At 41.2% G+C, this 20,188-nt stretch overlaps 1 protein-coding gene and 1 long non-coding RNA gene across 3 annotated transcripts in view; one reads left to right on the top strand and one right to left on the bottom strand.

Annotated features, from left to right (window-relative positions):
* The window catches only part of LOC114031176, a 79,395-nt gene extending 64,473 nt beyond the window's left edge, over positions 1-14,922 (bottom strand). The window contains exon 1 of one of the 2 annotated variants that reach the window (XR_003567709.1): positions 14,847-14,922. This is a non-coding gene — a long non-coding RNA (uncharacterized LOC114031176). Of the gene's footprint in view, positions 1-14,190; positions 14,374-14,846 lie in introns of those variants that run through there. The other variant, XR_003567708.1, reaches the window with a different exon arrangement.
* LOC114031175 (AP-1 complex subunit sigma-1A) overlaps positions 14,455-20,188 on the top strand; it is a 6,875-nt gene continuing 1,141 nt past the window's right edge. The window contains exons 1-4 of the mRNA XM_027846187.1: positions 14,455-14,542; positions 16,978-17,156; positions 17,868-17,976; positions 18,892-19,029. Of these exons, the coding sequence (XP_027701988.1) occupies positions 14,540-14,542; positions 16,978-17,156; positions 17,868-17,976; positions 18,892-19,029 (429 nt within the window). The 5' untranslated portion in view covers positions 14,455-14,539. The remainder of the gene's footprint in view (positions 14,543-16,977; positions 17,157-17,867; positions 17,977-18,891; positions 19,030-20,188) is intronic.

Below are 20,188 nucleotides of genomic sequence, written 5' to 3'. Positions count from 1 at the left end.
CACTGCACCACCAAGCTGCCCCACCAATTTCTAAATTAAGAGAGAAGTAGGTAGATTCAAGGACGGCTACAATAACCTGAAAATGGACAAGGATCCATGTATGGAAAAAGCCATTCTTCCTCTCTTGCCCTACTGTACCTTCACTTCATGCACATACATATACTGTACCCTCAAAAAGCAGGAGAGGCACCATGGAGAGAAAACTGGATCTGAGTTCAGATCCAGCCTAATTTACTAGCTGTGTGAAGTATCTTCATCTGTAAAATGAGTAGGATGGACTTTATGGCTCCCAGGATCCCTTCTACCTCTAAATCTATGATCCTATGATCAAAGTAGGAATTCATTAGACCTCCAAACTCTCAGTCATTATAAAGTCTAAGTCAATCACTGCAGCTCTCATCTCAGTACCTAGGGGTACTTCCCAACCCAAAGCCAGAAGACAGCAACAGATAAAGGCTGGGGGATTCTTATGCAGATTACAATTTAACAAACCTTAGAGGAGATATGATCCAGAAACAGTAACCTGGAAAAAGAGTACAAGCTGGTAGACCCTCATTCAATTTTAGCATCACAAACATAGGACACCAACTGGGAGCTAGGACACCAACTGGGAGCTATGCTCCCATGTCTAACTAAACTAAGTTAATTGCTTCTGTTTGTCCAGTATATAATTGCTATTATTCAAACTGTTCTGAGCAATCAATGTCTCCCCATGAGGAACTATGGTTCAGAACCCAGTTTTCATGCCACATTTTTTGATAAAGGCTCCCCTTGACTCTGGCCTGCAATCATATATCATAATAAATCAATGTCTATCTTTTAAGATATTGCCTTTCTGTGTTAAGATATTAATTTAACTAAGAAATATGGCATGGAGGTAGACAATATGATACTGTAAACAGAGGTTCCCCCAAACCTAGGTCATAGAATGCAGAAAGAGCTAGTGGTACAATAAGGATCAACACTTCTTAGATACTGAGTTTATAAGTCCTATGAAAAGGTACCCCCGCCCCCCCCAATTTGGCTGTGGTGCCTTGACCAGTTACACTTTTTGAATGAATCAAAAAATCAGAACTGAGTGTCAACAAGGCCTTTACATCTTCTTGAATCAAGCAAAGCCATTGTGTGAGAGGCTAGGTCATGTCATAAGTGATTTGTATAGAAGGAACAAGCTATCTCAGAATCAGAAGAAAAAGATTCTGAGCTTTTAGATTCCAGAGGAAAGACTGAGCTGTAGGAGAGATGGAAGATATCAAGGAGAGTCATTTTCTCTGCATGAAGCTTGGAATAGAGAAACCAGGTGGAGGGAAATTCCAAGCAAAGATCTGCTCTTTTCCCAACTTCCCTCCCAATCATAGGTACTATAATGTAATCTGCTTTTTCATTACCCAAATGTTTCCAGTAAACTAAATTTTGCCTCAACCAGCATTTAACTAGAGACAAATATTATGTAAAGAAAGGGAGAAAGCCCAACCTCTGCCTAGGTGTCAGGAAGTTTCTAACTGGGAGCACAAAGTGATTGTGAACTGAACCCAGGACTTTTCATCTAAAATAAATTCTCTAAAACCAAAGAGAAAGAAACAAAGCAGACTTTGTAGATGTTGTAGTTGTTGCTGTGGTTTAGCCGTTCTACATTAGCTTATGTTTAAAATGAGCTGATTATTGTAATGGAGCATTATACCACACCCCTCTTATGTCACTTAAATTATTGACTGTCCATGGCCTGGGGCAATGGGACAAGACAAAGCTTCACAAAAGGATGAAGGGATTTAGCAAGTGTTTTGTGTATTTATGCAAAGGTCTGCTTTCACCCCTTTTTGTCTTTTGTCCTTGCCCTTGAAAACTATCTTCCTCAGCCAGAGGCCATGCTGGAGTAAGGGAATAAGTAGCCACTGGACATGAACTGATTCTCCCAACACATCCACAGAAGCTATTATCACTGCACCATATGCTGGCAATAGAAACTACCTGAGGCCAACACTACCAATCTGAGTTAAGTCCAGAGAACTGAGAATAGCCTAGAAACAGGAACAAGAACCAATGCCAGGGGCAGTCCCAGCTCAAAGGCAGATCAGACAGTTGTGGGCTATGTTGCAGAGGAGAAACCAAACCCACAGCTAAGGCTAGCAGATTTTGGGGGCAAAAGTTTTTAATTATGTAGAAAGGTAGGGGAAAGGAAAAAGCATTTGTTAAATGCTTACTACGTGCAAGGCACTTTATAAATATTACCTCATTTACAGAATGATGCTTCTTGCAGCATTTCCTTCACCACCACCACTTTGACTCCTCACATCCAGACAGGAATAGCCCAAGATGATGAACCCCAAAACCTAGGGAATAACAATGCTTCCAGCCCAATGCCTTCAACCATCATCCTGGGAAACATGCCCTGGAAACTATTCCTACAGGTACTGACGACCCAAAAAAGAAAGTTCTTGCTACCCAAGTCTCTGAGCCTGTCAAATGGTTCAACGTCAGAAGCTGTTGTGATTTTATCAATGGAAATGACATCAAAGATAAGTATTAATATCAGCTTTGCTGCTGTACTCTAAGGACCATAACATTTTTCTATGTGACTTATAGCTGAAACCTTCCACGTGTTCTTTTCCCCATTCAAATGTGAGCTCTTTGAGAACTGGGACTGCCTATATTTTTCTATTTGTATCTCCAGCACTTAGCATAATATACTGCACATAGTAAGAGCTTAATAAATTCTTCATTCATTCATTTATTTCCTATTTTTCTTTTGCCTTTATTGTTATAGTCCAGCACCTAGAGCTGGTCCCTAAACATTAACACTGCTCCCCTTATTCCCTTTCCATTACTTGTGAGTGCAGAAGAGTATTTAGGGATGTAGTCATCAACCATGTAACAGAGTTTAAAACCTTTTTTGGTTGTTAGTATGTTAAATGAACTGTTCACAGGAAAATAACTACTTGTGTACTCTAAGACACAAGAATCATTTAAACTAGAGGAAGAAATTCTAGATGCAAAGTAAGGTCATAGATGAAGTGGTGAGGTGAGTCATATAGCTCTTCTCTATTTCAAAAATATATTTCTGAGAAATATTTTCATTTTTTATCCCCTAACACAAATTATTGTCTGAATTTAGCCAGCCCCCCCACCTTTTTTTTAACTACTCAGCACTGCCACCTACAGCCACAAAGCCCTAAGCATGGGAGGCTGCACGTACCAAAAGGGCTCTGCAGAGACCACTCGGTGGGCTGGGCCAGTTGGAATAGATTGCCACCTGGTGGACGCATTGTCTATTACATTCCATCACTGGTTAATTGTGACAAATCTGTGGGTTTGAGGAAAGCAGCACATGAACTGATGTGGGCTGCCTGACAACTTCAGCACCCCAGGTATCACATCTCAATATATACTCATATCATACTATGCAAGGCCTTGGTCATTACAGCTCCCAAAACACTTACTCCATGAGAATCAGCACAAGACCCAGGGCTATCAATCTCTCTGGTCAGCTGCAGATAGAGGTTAGTTTTGAAAGGCCTAGAATCTATTTCCTAGGCACCTTGGAACAAAAATGCTTCCAAGGATCTGAATTGGGACTACCCTTCCTTTCAATAACTAACTACAGAATTAGCTAAGAGGAAGAATATGAAACAAAGTAGGTATGGAATAGCTAAACAAATTTGAATACAATAGAATATAACTATATTCAGTAAGAAATTAATAGAATTCAGGTAAGCCTTACATAAACTGATACAGAGTGAAGTAAGTAGAACCAGGAAAACAATAAATATAATGACAATCATGTAAATGACAAAAACAAGAAACAAAAGTCAATGCTGAGTGATTATAACACTCAAGCTTATCTCCAAAGAGATGACAAAATTCAACTTCCTCCCTTCATTGGTGAGGTGGGGTGAGAGAATTACTGGTATGGAATATTGTCTATGGGGTGGCTCCTGAATCACTCCTGTCTCTTTCTTTCTTTCGGCTAGGCAATGGGGTTAAGTGACTTGCCCAGGGTCACACAGCTAGTAAGTGTCAAGTGTCTGAGGCTGGATTTGAACTCAAATCCTCCTGACTACTTCAGGGCTGGTGCTCTATCCACTGCGCCACCTAGCAGCCCCTCCTTTCTTTCTTTCAAATTACAAGGTATGGCTGTCTAGGAAGGATCTATCCATAAATGAAATAGATAAAAATAGATAAAAAAATAAAAGATATCAATACAATAGCCCTAACACTATCTGTGGCTAGAAAGAGAAGACAATGACTAAGGGTCCACTGAGTCAGAAATTATTTTTTTTCAGCGGACAAAAAGGGGTTTGTTTTGTTATCCCCAAAACACTCAAGTGACAGGGTTGCCTTTGACAGCCATCTCTCTTCATTTGGCAAGGAAGTCAAAAGTTTGCTGATTAAGACACTTTCTACACTCTTTTGTTCTCCTGTAGCAGTTAATTAATTTACATTGGTTTAAGTTCCGGATTAAATTATTATTATTTTGTTGTTGTTGAGTTGTTTCAGTCATGACCAACTCTTTGTGACCCCATTTGGGGATTTCTTGGCAGAGATACTGGAGTGGTTTGCCATTTCCTTCTCCAGCTCATTTTACAGATGAGGAAAGTGAGGCAAACAGGGTCAAGTAACTTGCCCAGGATCACATAGTTAGTAGTCTAAGACTAGCTTTGAACTCATGAAGATGAGTTTTCCTGATTTCAAGTCTAATTTTCTATCCATTGTGCTGTCTACTGCCCAAAATTAATATAATCAATATCAATGTAATTTCTGTTGTTCAATTTACTTTTTATTTTTAAATCTTGTTTAAATTCAAGGTTAAATCTTCTTACTTGTATGCCATCTTTTTTCATTACTATTCAATTGACATAATAATGTCATATAATGTAACTGATGTAATACATTGTTATAAAGCCACATCTTTTTCTCATTGTTACATTGTAATGTTACCGTTGTAGGACACATAAAAACAAAAAAATCAATAACATTTTTTTAAAACCAATGTTAAGATAAAACAGTAGCTAACCCAATGTATTATTGGCCTATGTATATTCCAATTACTCAAGGGTGTTTTGAGGAGATTATAATTAGCCACAGATAAAGAAGGAAATTTTAAATTTCTGGCTTTCCCCAACTGACAGTTCTCCTGAACCAAGGTGATTTCATTCATAAACATTTTTATAACTCCAAAAAAATAGGATGGCAAAGAAAAACGTTAATATTGTAATTCTGAGTCTTAGGTATAAATACTGACAGAAACAATTTAATATTAATCTAATATCCAAGCATTTCTAGCCTAGAGAGAGAGATGTTCAAAATGTTACAGTACTCCCACACCCTCATATGTGTCCATCGCCACAAAACTTCAAGGTAATATTTCTTACATGACTATGTCATGCTTTTGTCTTCATCCTCCATTACTTAGTCTTTTTCTCCTCTTTGGTATACATCTTTTAAAAATCTGAACTGAACTCTATAAATTGCCAAAGATAATAAAAGAAGAGAGTAGTCAATGTTTAAAGGGTTGTAGGAAGACAGGCACACTAATGCATTGTTGGCATAGCTAATACAACCATTTTGGAAAGAATTTGGAATTATGTAAATTAAAGTAACTAAAATGTCCATCCTTTGATTGAGAGTTTTCATTAGTAAGCTTATACTCCAAGGAGGCCGCTGATAAGAAAGACCCCATAAAGATATCCACTGATTGAGGAATCGCTAAATAAATTATGGGACATGACTACAATGGAATATTACTGTTCTATAAGAAATTACAAATGTGAATACAGAGAAACTTGGAAAAATCTACATGAACTGATACACAGCAAAGTAAGGAGAGCCAAGAAAATAATCTATGCAATGACTACAACAATGCAAACAGAAAGAATCATGAAAAAAAATCAAAAGTGATGTTGCAAAATTATAAAGTTACTCAAAAGAAGAGATATGAGAAGACATGTCCATCCCATCCTTTTGCAAAGGCAGGAGGTCTACAAGTGTCATACATTACATATATTTTCATGCTTTTTCTTTGTATTGATACGTTATGCTGCTTTTTTGTCTTCTCTTTTTTCGTCTTTAAAAAAATGTTGTTTGTTATATGAGATGGCTCCTTGGGAGAAGAAAGAGGGATATGAGAAAATTATGGTGATGTTTTTAAAAAAAGCATTTCTTAAAAATCAAAGTTGGCATAAGTCTTCCACGTATCCATATCAGTATCTTTAGACAATTCTCCCTTTTCCTCTCCATCACATTTGTTTCTCTTTCTGTCACAAGAAGTTTATCCTTGAGATTTTCCTATTTTTCTCAGGCACACATCTCTGCAGAACTTTAGTATAACAGATCCTACCAATCCTTTCTCCGAACCTTCTGAAATAAGTTCAAAGTTAAATTATTTATCAATATCTACTTTCCTTTCCTTCTCTACTACAAATTCTAAGATAAAATGGTCATTTCCCCACAAAGTCCCCATCATTTCTATTTCAACAACCAGTGCCTCCTTGTTGGTAGGAGTACTCAGTAATATCTTTTTAATTTAGCCATCCTTTTCTATATCACCCTAGAATGATTCACCTTCTTACACTTAGATTAATACTCTTAACCACCTGATGAACTCTATACCTCTACTTTGTGTCTCAATCTATTTTACACATTACTACCACATTTTTTCTGAAACTGTTTTCATCACTTCCCTGCTCAAGAACATAAAAATGACAAATTCTGCAGGGGATAAGGAAAAATAAGTACATTAATGAATTGTTAATGGAGTGGTGAAGTGGTCTAGCCATTCTGGGGGCTATAAAACTGTGCATACCCTTTGATCCAGCAATACCTCTACTAGGTCCATACCCCAAAGAGGTCAAAGAAAAAGAAAAAAGACCTCTACATACAAAAATATTTATTGCAGCTCTTTTTGTGATGGCAAAGAATTGGAAATTAGGGGATGCTTATTAATTGAAGAACAGCTGAACAAGTTGTGGCATATGGTTGTGCTATAAGAAATTATGAGGGGGGTGGTTTCAGACAAAAAACATGGCAAGATCTACATGAAATGATGCAGAGTGAAGTGAGAAGAACTTGGAAAGCATTGTGCACAGTAACAACAATGTTGTCATGATGATCAACTATGAAAGATTTGGCTACTCTAATCAATACAATGATCCAAGACAATTCCAAAGGACTCATGATGAAAAAAATGCTATCCACCTCCAGAGAAGAGAACTGATGAACTCTGAGTGCAAACTCAACTATATATTTTCTGCTTTATTTTGTGTAGCTTTTCTTTTGCAATATGACTAATATGGAAGTATGTTTTGCATGATTTCACATGTATAACTGGCATACTGTTTGCCTTCTCAGTGGGTGGTGGAAGGGTGGGAAGGAGGGAAACAATCTGGAACTCAAAATTTAAAAAGAAAACAATATTAAAAATAGTTTTTAAAAGAGTATGTCCAGTCTTCCCATCCTCAAAATACCCTCAATTGATTCTTTCATCCCTGATAACAGTTAACCTATATCTCTTCTGTCCTTCGTGGCCTCCCTGAAAAGTCCATTTACAATAGGTGCCTCCACTTTCCTCTGATTCACTTCTTAGCCCCTTAATTCAGCTTCCAACCTCATCATTCGACCAAAACTGCTCTCTCCAAAGTTACCAGTGATATTTTAATTGCCAAATCTAATGACCTTTTCTCAATCCTCATCCTTCTTGACATCTTTGCAGTCTTTGTATATTGATCACCCTCTTCTCCTGGATACTCTTCTCTCCAGGTTTTCAGGACACTGCACTTTCCTGACTGTCCTATCTGACTTTCTCAGTCTTCTTTGCTGAATCTTCATCCAGGTGATGCCTGCTAATGATGGTTATTCCCACAAGGCTCTCTCCTGGGCCCCCTTCCTCTCTCCCTTTATAATTGTCCAGCATCACACAGTTACTAAGTGCCTAACACTGAATTTCACTCGGGTCTTTCTGATTACACACCCAGTATCCTATTCATAGCACCATGTAGCTTCCACTTACCACCACCTTTCTAGTCTTCTTAACTCTTACACCCACATATTCTTTGATCCTTGAACAAGACATTCAATCTTCCAATTCTGGTCATCTTCACTGGTGGTCTCCTATGCCTGGATTGCTTTCCCTCCTCATCTCTGCCTCCTAGTTTCCTTGAAGTCCCAGCTAAAATCCTACCTTCTACAGGAAGCCTGCTCCAAACTCCCTTAATTTTAGTGCCTTCCCTCTGTTGATTATTTCTGGCTTCTCCTAAATATAACTTGTTTCTACATAGTTGTTTGCATGTTATTGCCTCCATTAGAATGTGAATTCCTTGAGAGCAGGGACTGTATTTTGCCTTCCTTTGTATTCCCAGGGTTTAGCACAATGCCTGGCACATATGAGGCATTTAATAAATGTTTACTGACTGAGTGACTCACTGGAAGAAATTATGTTAACTTCACATGATACAAGATAAGCTCTAAATGGATACATGACTTAGATATAAAAGGTAACATTGTAAGTAAATTAGAAGTACAAAGAAGAAACTACCTTTCAAATCTATAAATAAGGAGAAGAGTTCATGACTAACCAAAAGCTAGGATCACACAAGATAAAATGGACAATTTTGGATTTGATTATAAAAAATTTTAAAAGATTTTACACAAATATTTACTACATAAGTAGTAAAAAATATAAGGAAGATAGGTAATTGGGGGGAGGGGTGAAAAATCTTTGCAACAAGTTTCCCTGATAACGGTCTCATTTCCTAGATAGATAAGGAACTGATTCAAATTTATAAACTCTGTCATTCCCCTATAGATAAATGGCCAAAGGTTATGAACGTGTATTTTCTGAAGGAAGAAATCCAAGCTATAAACAATCTTATGAAAAAGAATTTCTAATTAATAATGAGAGAAATGCAAATTGAACCACCTTTGAGGTTTTACCTCATATCTATCAGACTGGCAAAGATGACAAAAGAAGAAAATGACAAATAGTGAAGATGCTGTGGGAAAACAATACAATAAGCATTATTGATGGAGCTGTGAATTGGTTCAGTTGTTCTGGAAAGCAGTTTGAAACTCTGTTCAGAAAGTTACCAAACTGTGACTCAAGCTATACCACTACTAGACCTATATACCGAAGAAATAAAAGAGGAAAAAGAGCTATATGTATAAAAATATTGATAGCATATCGTTTCATGGTAGCCAAAAATCATAAATATAAGTGGCTTTCCTCCTGTTGGAGAATGGGCAAACAAATTGTGGTATATGGCTGTAATAGAATATTATTGTACCTTAAAAATGATGAAATAGACTTTCTTTTTTTTTTCTTTTTTTGCGAGGCAATGGGGTGAAGTGACTTGCCCAGGGTCACACAGCTAGTAAGTGTCAAATGTCTGAGGCCAAATTTGAATTCAGGTCTTCCTGAATGCAGGGCCAGTGTTCTATCCACTGTACCATGTAGCTGCCCTGGGTGAAACAGACTTTCAGAGGAAACTGGGAAGACTTTCATTTTTTTAACTTCTATTTTTACTTTCAGTTCCAAATTCTCTCCTTCCTCCATCCATTGAGGAGCAAAGAAATGCAATACCCATTATATATATGAAGTCATGCAAAACATATTTCTATATTAGAAATGTTCAAAATAAAAACACAAGAAAAATAAAGGAAAACTTGTTTCAGTCTATATTCTGGGGGCAGCTAGGTGGCGCAGTGAACAGAGCACCAGCCCTGAAGTCAGGAGGACCTGAGTTCAAATATGACCTCAGACACATAACACTAGCTGTGTGACTTTGGGCAAGTCACTTAACCCCAATTGTCTCGCCAAAAAAAAAAAATCTGTACTCTGAGTTCTCTGAAGTGTATAGCATTTTTCATCAAGAGTCTTTTGGAATTGTGGTAGATCATTTTATTTATCAGTTACTAAGTCTTTCACAGTATTTCACAGTAATTTTTCCAATATTGTACATATTAATATTGCTGTTACTCTTGGTCACAACATGCTCCTCTTTCTCACTTCACTTTTCATCAGTTCATATATGTCTTGGGAAAACTTTTATGAATTGATTAAGAATGAAGTAAGCAAAACTAGAACAATTTATAAAATGATAGCATTTTAGAAAAAAAAAGCTTTGAAAGACTTCAGAACATTGATCAACAGAATGAAAAACCGTGAGTCCAAAAGAATGACAATGAAACATGCCACTTATCATCTAACAGAAAGGTGATAAACTTAAAATACAGAAATATACATTTTCAGACATAGTGTAGAATTTGTTTTATTGAACTATGTAGATATATGTTGAGGGTTTGTTTTAGGTTTTTAAATTTGCTTAATGAATATGAGAGGGGAGAAGAGTAGGAGGGGAGACTAATAAAAAAATAAAACTTGTTTAACTTGAAAACTTAAAAACAAAAAATAAACATATAAAGACCAAAGACCTTTTTTTGCTTAGGTCTCCATAATTTGGCCCCATTCTGCATACTCAACTTTTATTTCACACTACTTCACAACAGGAACCACTCTGTTCAGTTTCAAAGGTAACTCCTGTTTCTAAGTCCAGGGTGTTTTAGGTGCTATTTTTCAGCTACAACTGAATTGGTGGAGAGAACACTGACACAAGGCTGCATGCAGAGGTGAGGACAGAGTTGGTGAGAGAACTCTGGAGAGGGCAAATGTTCTTCATTCTGGTTTCAAGAACAGATGCAATGAGGTTCTAGACTCTACTGGGAACTGACTCAAGAAACATGGAAAGAGAGAGAGACAAAATTTGGAAGGCAGACCTATAAGCAAAGCTGGCCCCTCACCATGTCCTGGATTTTCAGCTTGCCTCCCTGGACTTTGAGGAATTTCTCCTTAGGAATAGAGAATTAAGGAATTTCTCCTTAGGTTGAAATTGGGGCATCTCTCTTGATTGAGCACAGATCTTATCTTGCTCCCATCTAAAGAGCTCATTCCCTCCTTTTCTGGTATATTCTAATCTGTATAACTTCTCCAATTTATGCTTGCTATTTGCTTTAATAAATGGTTCAGAACAAATGAGTCAGAAAAGAGCAAACTGCTAGGCATAAGCTTAGGGTACCCAGTGGCCAGGGAAGGTAGTGGCTTTTGAACCTAAAAACTGTGCCCCTAGATTAGCAATATTTAATAGAGTGGATAGATATAATTCTAGGCTGCTACCACTGTCTGTCAGAGGAAAACAAAGAGGCCAGTCTCATGCCCTTTCTCCCATTTCCTAAAAGGCAAGAACCACATTTTCCCTTAGAGAAGGGTAAGTTAAGATTTCAGAGATATCTATCCATGCCTCTCCTTGAGCTGTTTGTCTTTATTTTTAGACATTCTCTGTGAATACACACATCTTCCTTGGGCAGCATACCTTACATGCAGAATGATGAGACAAAATGCTTATATCAGGAAATGGATGCAGTGGTAGCAAACCAATGTTTATAACAGGAGAAAAGTATATCTCTAGGTTCAAGATAAAGTATTTTCAATATTTTTAAAGACAAAGATGTAGAAATCAAGAAGGGCAATACTGAAGATGCCTGACCAAGAAAAAAAAAAAAAGATGAGCTTGGAAACAAAGTATCTTGAAGAATAGCTCCTCTAAGACCCAGTACAGTAGATGAGAGAGAGTTCTTCTATGAATAGTCAGAGGAAACTATGGTCCCATTATCTCAGTATTGTCTCCTGTTACACAGTTTTGGTATGCTTATGGTTTAAACTGTACCTAGTTCTAGTTAAAACTGACTGCTGATACTGTCCAGCAAGCTTGCTAATGCAGCATAGTTATAATTCCACCTTCCTTGTCCTGGTTAATTTTTAGAAACCCCCTACCTTTTACTATTGATCCATCCTCCCTGACCCCATTGCCCCACTAGTGATATGTCAGTGACCAAGCTACCATGACCAACCCTTTGTCTGAAAACTCTATAAAAACTCAGGTTCCAAAGGGCTCTCAGCCTTTGATCAGAAAACACATCACACTACTGATTTAGGCTACCACTCAGCATGCTGACCTGCAGGAATGACCCTCTATCTCTACCTCCTGAGCTAGTTGGCTAAGTATCAAAAAACCATTCCAACCCATCCATGCTACCTACCATTCACCAAAACTCTGCCCCAAATTTGCATACTTTATTATTTCCATTATACTCTATGCCCATTTAAATATTTCCTTTTCCCATAAAATCAGCCACAGTGTGTTTGACACAGTTCTCCACATTCTCAGTTCTGGAAAGTTCTCTGTGTACCTAGGGAGGCTCAGACATTGTCCTTACACTAAACCGTTTCCACAGATTTCATGTGACACAGGTCTTTAATGACCTCATATGAAGAGTTCTATTTAACATAGTTCTTAGACAATCCAAAAATTAAGTCTTTTTTGATGGCCCAGATATACGATGGCTGCTGGACCAAGGCTGCACAGAAGGAAACCTAGCCAAGGCCAAAGCCAAGACGCTCTCCTCACCTCCCTCCTCCCAAGTGACTCCTCCTCAGGGATGTTACTGGAAACAAATATTTCTCCTTATTTGTACTCACTCCAAACTCCTCAGGTTTGCTATACCCTTCTTATCAGTCACACCACAATGACCCAGTTGATAAATATCCTTTCCATGCTACTATTAAGCAAGCTTCTGTTTTGTTCAATGTCAGAAAGTTTACAGTGTCTCATTTCACTCCAGTATGGAACCTGAACCACCAAACTGGCCTGAGTCAGGCCAATATAAATAATATTATATTGTATTGTATTATTTTATATAAAATGTTACATTATACAATATAAATATAAAATATAACATTATACAATATTTTTTAAATCCCTACTGTATAAGAAAGTAAGAATGATTTGCAATCTCTAGCAGTACTCACATTGATGAAATCACAGATGCATATAGTATGAATTGGCAATAGTACTATAATTTCCAATTACTCAGCACAGGTAAATCAGAAGGTCTAGATTATGACAAGTAGCTAAATAGGTAACCCATTCAGGTGGTCTATGAGTACCTTGGGACAAGGACTGCACAATGCCCTGGTCCCAGAATTTATTTAAAAAAAAAAAGGAAGAGAATAAACTGAATTGCTTTCCAATAATTATACATTATGTAAGACAATCCCAAGCTACTCCCTGACACAAAAATTCATCTTTTTATCATCAATTTTCAAACATGTTGCTATATGACTATGAACTACAACACATCCTAATCCCCAAAGTTTCAAAATTGTAATTGGTCAAAAAAGCAATGGAAAAATATGGTGGCCATAATTAGGTTACAACATATTACAAACAAAGACAAGCACCAGAAGTAGTAAAAAGGATACTGCCTAGAAAATAAATGTATGATCAGGAAAGGTAGTGAGCCTGTCATGTAAAGACCAGAGGATAACAAATGGACAGCCCTAGATCTACATCGGTATTTATACACCTAGCACAAAATCCTTCAGTAAAATCCTTCATCATGGCATGAATACAGAATTACTGAAGGCCATGCCATTGGTGCACAAACTCCAACATGCCCAACAGGCTGGAAAGCCTCCAACATGTCCTACAAGCTGGTAATTGACTTTGTCGCCTGAGTACTAGCCTAGGCAAATAAAACATGACCAGAAGGCTGACCACTTGTTGATGAATTTTCTCTGACCAAAGCACTTCATGAAACTCTACTAAGGCATGGAGGAAGCTGTAATCTAGATGGATGCAGTATCTATATGGGTATAGTATCTATACAGGTAAAATCATGGTATTCATTTAAGTATTGATTAGGCACTTACATGCCATGGACTTGGCTAAGCAACGAAAAAGACAAAAACAAAGCAATCTCTGCCCTCAAGGATCTTACATTCTCCAGAGGTAAGTGGAAATGTACTAATGGGACCCCAGAAGCAGTTATGGGACATATAATAATGTAAAATAACTGATGGGGGTCTCGTTGTCCCCGGAGAAGGGCAGCACCCCCTCCCCCGGTTCCCCAGGGAAGCCCCTCTTCTTGCACACAGTTAAGTGCTCGGTCAGTATCTGCTAATGTGCTTTACTGACACACAGTCTCTCAACTCTCTTCTCCCCCATCACCTTCTATTTCTGTCCATTCCCCTCCCTCACAGACCCCACAGCGCCTCCACCCCGTTCCGCTTAGAAGCCCAACCCGTTTTCCCGCCTTTCCCCCCCCCCACCTCTCGGAAGCCTGAGGCCCCGCTGTCCCCATTACCCAATCTCCTTTTTAGTGCCGGCCAAAGTCTCCCGGTTGCTAGGGGCAACGGCGGGGCCGGGAACAGCCAGGGCCAGAAGGGAGTTGTCATGGTTTCCGCTCCTCCTCTTTCCCCTCCACCTTAGGCACCGCCCCGCCTCCGCACCCCTCGGCGCCGGCGCCTACGCAATACGCTAGGGTGGAAGCCAGACTCCACCTGGCGGAAAAGGGGTGGGGCTGGGGTCCTGTGGCTAAGGGGGAGGGGGAGGGGAGGGGGCGGGAGAGGGGGGGGTAAGAAAAGGGAAAGAGAGGAAGCGGAGCCGGCCCGTACGGTGGCCGAAGAGGGACGCGCTGTGCCAGAGGCTGCAGGATGGTAGGGAGTGCGAAGCTGGGGGAGGGGAAGTGAGGGGCGTGGGCTACACCCGCTGGGACATCTCGGGGGCCAAAGCTCGTAGGGGCGGCGCACGCCTCTTCCACCCCAGAGGTGCCCTCCCCAGGTCGGGCGGGCCTGCCAGGGGAAAGGAGGGAGGAGAGGAAATCGAGGAAGAAGCGCCGCCGCCCCTGGTGGAATCCCCTCCTCCCCCCCGCCCCTGTCCGTAGGGACTGCGGGGAGCGGGCGTCTCGAGCCGCGGGAGCCCCTAGATCAGCAAGAGGGAGGGGGGCCCGGAGCGCCTTACCGTCGGGCCAGGCGTGGGCGTGGGGGTTCCAATAGGACGCACAGAAGGGACTCGGCCTGAGCTGCGGGCGCCCGTCCGTGGGGACTGACACAGGGCAGAGGATAATGGTCAGTCCCCGGGGAGATGCCTCTGCCCCACCTCCCCCCCTTCCCCCGCCCGCCGGAGGGTGAAGGGGGCGACTTCTTCGGGAGGAAGTTTCTAGGTCTCAATAGGCACTACGCTCTCGAAAACCCAGGCGTCCAACTCTCCACGTCCCACCCTGCCCTTTACCTTTCTCCAAGTCAAACCCTTCCCTTTTGTACTCTCAGCACCCAGTTCTCCCACGTGTGCATAGGCTCCCCTTCATCACTACCCCCTCCCCCGGTAATTTTCTGGCCCTGCTGTCCTCTGCTGTTCAACCACCCCCACTTCAGTGCCCCATTCACCTTCCCACTTCCCCACCAGCACCAAACTCCTACACTCTTTCTTCCCAACCCAGCACCCTGCTTCTTTCTTTAAACCCCAAGAGGCATTCCCCACCTGCTTCTTTTCCCTCAAGTCTGTTGTGTAGTTTGCCCACGTACATAATACACTCTCCACCATTCTTTTCCTGCTGTACCTTTCACCCCCACCCATTTTCTTCTCGTGCCACCAAAATAGCATACTCCATAGCCCACACAGAGGAACCCCTTGAAAGAGACAACTGACCAATCATACAGGTGGGATCTTGGATGGTACTGGCCCTTAGAGTAGGAAAGACAATGTGATCTTCTGTTTCTCCACTTACCCTCCCTCATTCTCCCCAAATTTCAGTCAAGATCGAACCCAGAAAATTAAATATGTCTTAACCTGACGTTGCCCTTTTTTTCCCAATGAAGAAATAATCCTGTTCAAGTTTTGTTTTGTTTTGTTTTTTGGGTTTTTTTGGGGGGCGAGGCAATTGGGGTTAAGTGACTTGGCCAGAGTCACACAGCTAGTAAGTGTCAAGTATTTGGTCTGAGGTCAAAATTGAACTCAGGTCCTCCTGACTCCAGGGCTGGTGCTCCATCCACTGCACTACCCAGCTGCCCCCCCTGTTCAAGTTTCCAGACGACTTGATTCCTGTATCTTGAATGACTAGGGGGGTCAGGAGGGGGACAACCAAAGGGATAGTATTAGAAAAGGAAAATTATAGAGAAGTATATGTGAGTCCTCAAAGGGAAAGGGGGTTGGAGAGAAAAGGGTAAGAAAATATGAGGGTTAAATGCCTGAGGGGAATGAAAGCTTTGTGGGAGGAGGGGAAAGAACCTGAATCTAGGAGTAGGATATTTAGGTTCTAAGAATCCCAAAGCTGTAAGGAACTTCAGAGTTCATCTAATTCAACCCTCACCTGAAGCAAACCCCTTCTTCAAGGACTTTTGGTATTGTGAACTCTAGAAACCTTGAATTGGAGTCAGAAGATCTGGGTTCACATTTCTATTCTGCTACTTGCTACCCTTTTTACCTTGTGCCTCAGTTTCCTTCTTCTGTAAAATGATGGGTTGAATCAACTTAGAGGTACTTAACCTGAGGTCCATAAAATTGTTTTTAAAAAAAAATATTTTGGAGACTATTTCTATATAATTGGTTTCCTTTTCAATCCTATGTATTTTTTTTTTTTTTGGTATTTAAAAATAGTTTTCTGAGAAGGGATCCCTAGGCTTCCCCAGATCACAAGAGGAGTCCATGACACACAAAAAACGGTTAAGAACCCCTGGACTAGATGATCTCAAAGATCCCTTTCTGATATGTAATCTCTTTCTGTCTGAAATCCTGTGATTTCAAGTGGTTATCTGGCTTATGGTGATGACTTCCATTAGGGAACCATCTGCTGAAGCAGATCATTCCACTGTTGGAAAACTCTTTGTTAGAACTTTTTTTCATGATCTTAAGCCAAAATCTGCCTCCCTGAAATTTCCACTCATCTACCCTAATATAATTTCCTGAAGAGAAAGTTAAGTACTAGAAATCCGTATAGTGGGGGTGGGGGGAGTTGGAAAGTAGAGGGAGGGGAAGAAACAGGATTTCATGGGTTAGGAGTAGGAGAATTGAAGGCTAGTATACATGGTTTCAGTGCTGTGTATCAGATCTCCATATCTGCAAACACTACTACCCACCTCCACTCCACCCCTAGATGCGGTTCATGCTGCTGTTCAGCCGGCAGGGGAAGCTGCGGCTGCAGAAATGGTACCTGGCTATGTCAGACAAGGAGAGGAAAAAGATGGTTCGAGAACTTATGCAGGTCGTCCTGGCCAGAAAGCCCAAGATGTGCAGCTTCCTGGAGTGGAGAGACCTCAAAGTTGTCTATAAGAGGTGATACCCAATTCTTGAAAGCCCCTATTCTCGACTCACATTTGCCTGGGTCCTGCTGAAATGGGCATTTGGAGATGTTGAACAGTATGTGTGAGAGAGGAGGGGCTGCTTCAGCTGCTGAAATTAGGCATGGGGAATAGGTGGGGGCTGAAAATAAGGGAGGAATCAATCTCTGCCTCCAATCTCTTTCATGACCACACCCTCATTCACAAACTTTTCTTCCCCATATCTCTAAAACCTGCCTTTTGCCACAATATCCTGTCCCTGAGCAGCAGGTTCTTTCCCCTCTTCCAATCTTATTTAGAAGCCCTGTGTATATTGCCTCTAACCCTCCATTGCACATGTTCTAGTTCTTCCTCCAAGTAGGTAAATGATTCAGGTTTTGCTGAGTCAGACACAGTAGGTCAGAGGACAAAAAGGAAAGTTTATATTTTCCCATGTGTCTGTTCCTAAGATCAAAGGGGCAAGGAAAGAGACCTGGGGAGGTTTGTGTGGCAGAACCACTCTTCTAACCTTACCTTGGGCCTACAAGCTGCCCCAGGAAGTAGTGGGTTGGGTTTGGAGGGAGGGGGTAGAGTGGGAAGGGAACTGGAATCTTGGGGATCAGATGCCTGGGACCAAAGACTAAAACAAGTGCTTGGGCCTGGAGGGTTAGAACCCCTGACCCCAACATCCTATTCCCCCAGTTGTACAATGTGCCTCTTTCCCCAGATATGCCAGCCTCTACTTCTGCTGCGCCATTGAGGGCCAAGATAATGAGCTCATCACACTGGAACTGATCCACCGATATGTGGAGCTCCTGGACAAGTATTTTGGCAGTGTAAGTTTCTCCCCAGTTTCACCACCTACCTTTTCCTTCTGCCAAAACCAGGGAACCTTTTAGGCTTCCCCCAAGAGGATCAGGAGATGAATTAAGGGCAGTGAGAACAGTAATCCCTTTTTATAAAGATTTAAGCCTATTAGCCATGCCTTCTAATGAGCCCTTAGTGGGAGTGAAAAAAAGTAGAAATTTACTTCAATCCCCAAGGTATGGGTATCAGACTTCAGAATTAGGAAAGACAGCTCAGATCTCAGATTTCAGGAGATGGTTTAGAAGAGTATGGCATTTGTAGAAAAAGAGCTGATTTGGGGGTTAAAGACCTGGGTTTGAATGCTGTCTCTGCCACATCATGTCTCTGTGACCTTAGGCAAGTCAACTTGCCTTTCTGTGGTTCAGTTTCATCTGTTAAATGAGGAAATTAGACAAGATCTGAAATATCCATTCAAGTTCTGGATCCTATGACCTCAGACAAAGGTTGAGGGCAGAAACTCAGAACTTGGACAGGGACATAAAGAGATTGGTGATGGGAGATGTGGCAAAAGTTCAGTAAAGAGAAGGAACAGGATTTGTTGTGGGATAAGGGGAAGTTAGCTGACTGAAGAAGAAGTGCGGTGAGGAGTCTAGGATAGAAGAATCATAAACTAAGAATATAAAGAAGGGAGTTAGGGGAGAGAGGCAGGATTGGGAGGATCTGTCCTCTGATGGCTCATTCCTGTTCCCCATCCTAGGATGGTGTTATGGGAAAACTGCTGAATTTGGAGTCAGAGGACCTTAGATTGAATCTCAGCTCTGCCTACCACTTTCCTAACCATGGGCAAATGACTTAAATTCTCTGGGTCAAGTTATCCAGAAAGGATTGGATTAGATTACCTCTAAAGCCCCTTCTGGCCCTAAATCTATGTTCCTATGTTTCAGGTATGTGAACTCGACATCATCTTCAACTTTGAGAAGGCCTACTTCATCTTGGATGAATTTCTGATGGGTGGTGATGTCCAGGATACCTCTAAGAAAAGTGTGCTGAAGGCCATAGAACAAGCAGATCTACTACAGGAGGTATGGAGTGGGGGCAGTGAGGAGGAGAATGGTGGGGTGGGTTTCCTTTTCTGTACCTACCTGCCACTGATATCGGCCCTTTCCTGCAACTTTTTGGGGGTTCTCCAGGAGTTGAAAAAAAAGAAAAGAAGCCACCCTATGACATTTGTCCCATACCTCAAATAGCTACCCAGATCAATCTTGTGCCCTGAAGACAAAAGCAAGGTCCTAGGGGGATACAGAAATCCCAGATTCTTATATTTCCAATTTTTGCCCCTTCTGTCCTTTAGAACTAAGGAATCTAACTCCTCAAAAGTAATATGAAGGGAAGAGGGAGTGTGACCCTGGTTCTCTCCTTTTAGCTTTCCCATATGTCCTCAGTGTACCTTCTGGCCCCCCAGGATGTTAAATTTGTGAACAATAATGAGGGTTTGTAGGCTGGGGTCAAAGGAGATTAATTATTGGCTCTTCTATTTACTGAGGCCACCAGCCCCCTCTGTGCCACAGCCTTCTGGTGCAGGAAGATGAGTCACCAGAATCCGCAGTGATGAGCAAAGCTGACTCGGAGGGCGGGGATAGGAGAAATGGGAGGGAGGGGTGTTAGCTCTTTGGTGGAAGGAAAGGCAAGAACTAAACTGCCTCACACAATGAGTGTCCAGCTTTTCTACTTAGCTACCCCCTACCCAGTCTCCATTACATTCCCCTTTGCCCATCCTTTATCTCCAGTGTAGCCCGCTCCCCTTCAGGAACCTAAGAGCATAGCCTTCAGCTCTACTCACACCCTACTAGCCTTTAACTATCTCATCTAACCACCACTCACTTCTGAAATTTAGTTGTCCTGCCACTTAGCCCCTAAATCTTATAGTATCACAAACCTCAAGCCATGGGATGTGAAAGGCTATCTAGTATAATCCCCTCATTTTACAGATGAAGAAACTGGGTCACAGGGAGGTTAAGCAGTGGGCCCAAGGTCATCCAGGTAGAAAACACAAGAGGCAAGATTTAAGCACTGATCCTGATTCCAGGGCTAGTAAGCACAAGCTTAGTTTTTTACGATCCTGGCTTTGGGTTTTTTAGATGATGGGCTGACTGGTACACTCCTACATAGAGTTATGCTGTGGGTGGGGGTTAATGGGGACAGGAGAGCTTCCTTATGTGGAGCTCTCAGCTGTCCCAGCTT

This window comes from Vombatus ursinus, unplaced genomic scaffold (genome assembly GCF_900497805.2).
Source record: "Vombatus ursinus unplaced genomic scaffold, bare-nosed wombat genome assembly UNPS02015096.1, whole genome shotgun sequence".
In the NCBI taxonomy this organism is placed as follows: domain Eukaryota; kingdom Metazoa; phylum Chordata; class Mammalia; order Diprotodontia; family Vombatidae; genus Vombatus; species Vombatus ursinus.
The sequence above is the reverse complement of the archived record's forward strand: the minus strand, read 5'-3'. Positions and strand labels throughout refer to the sequence as shown.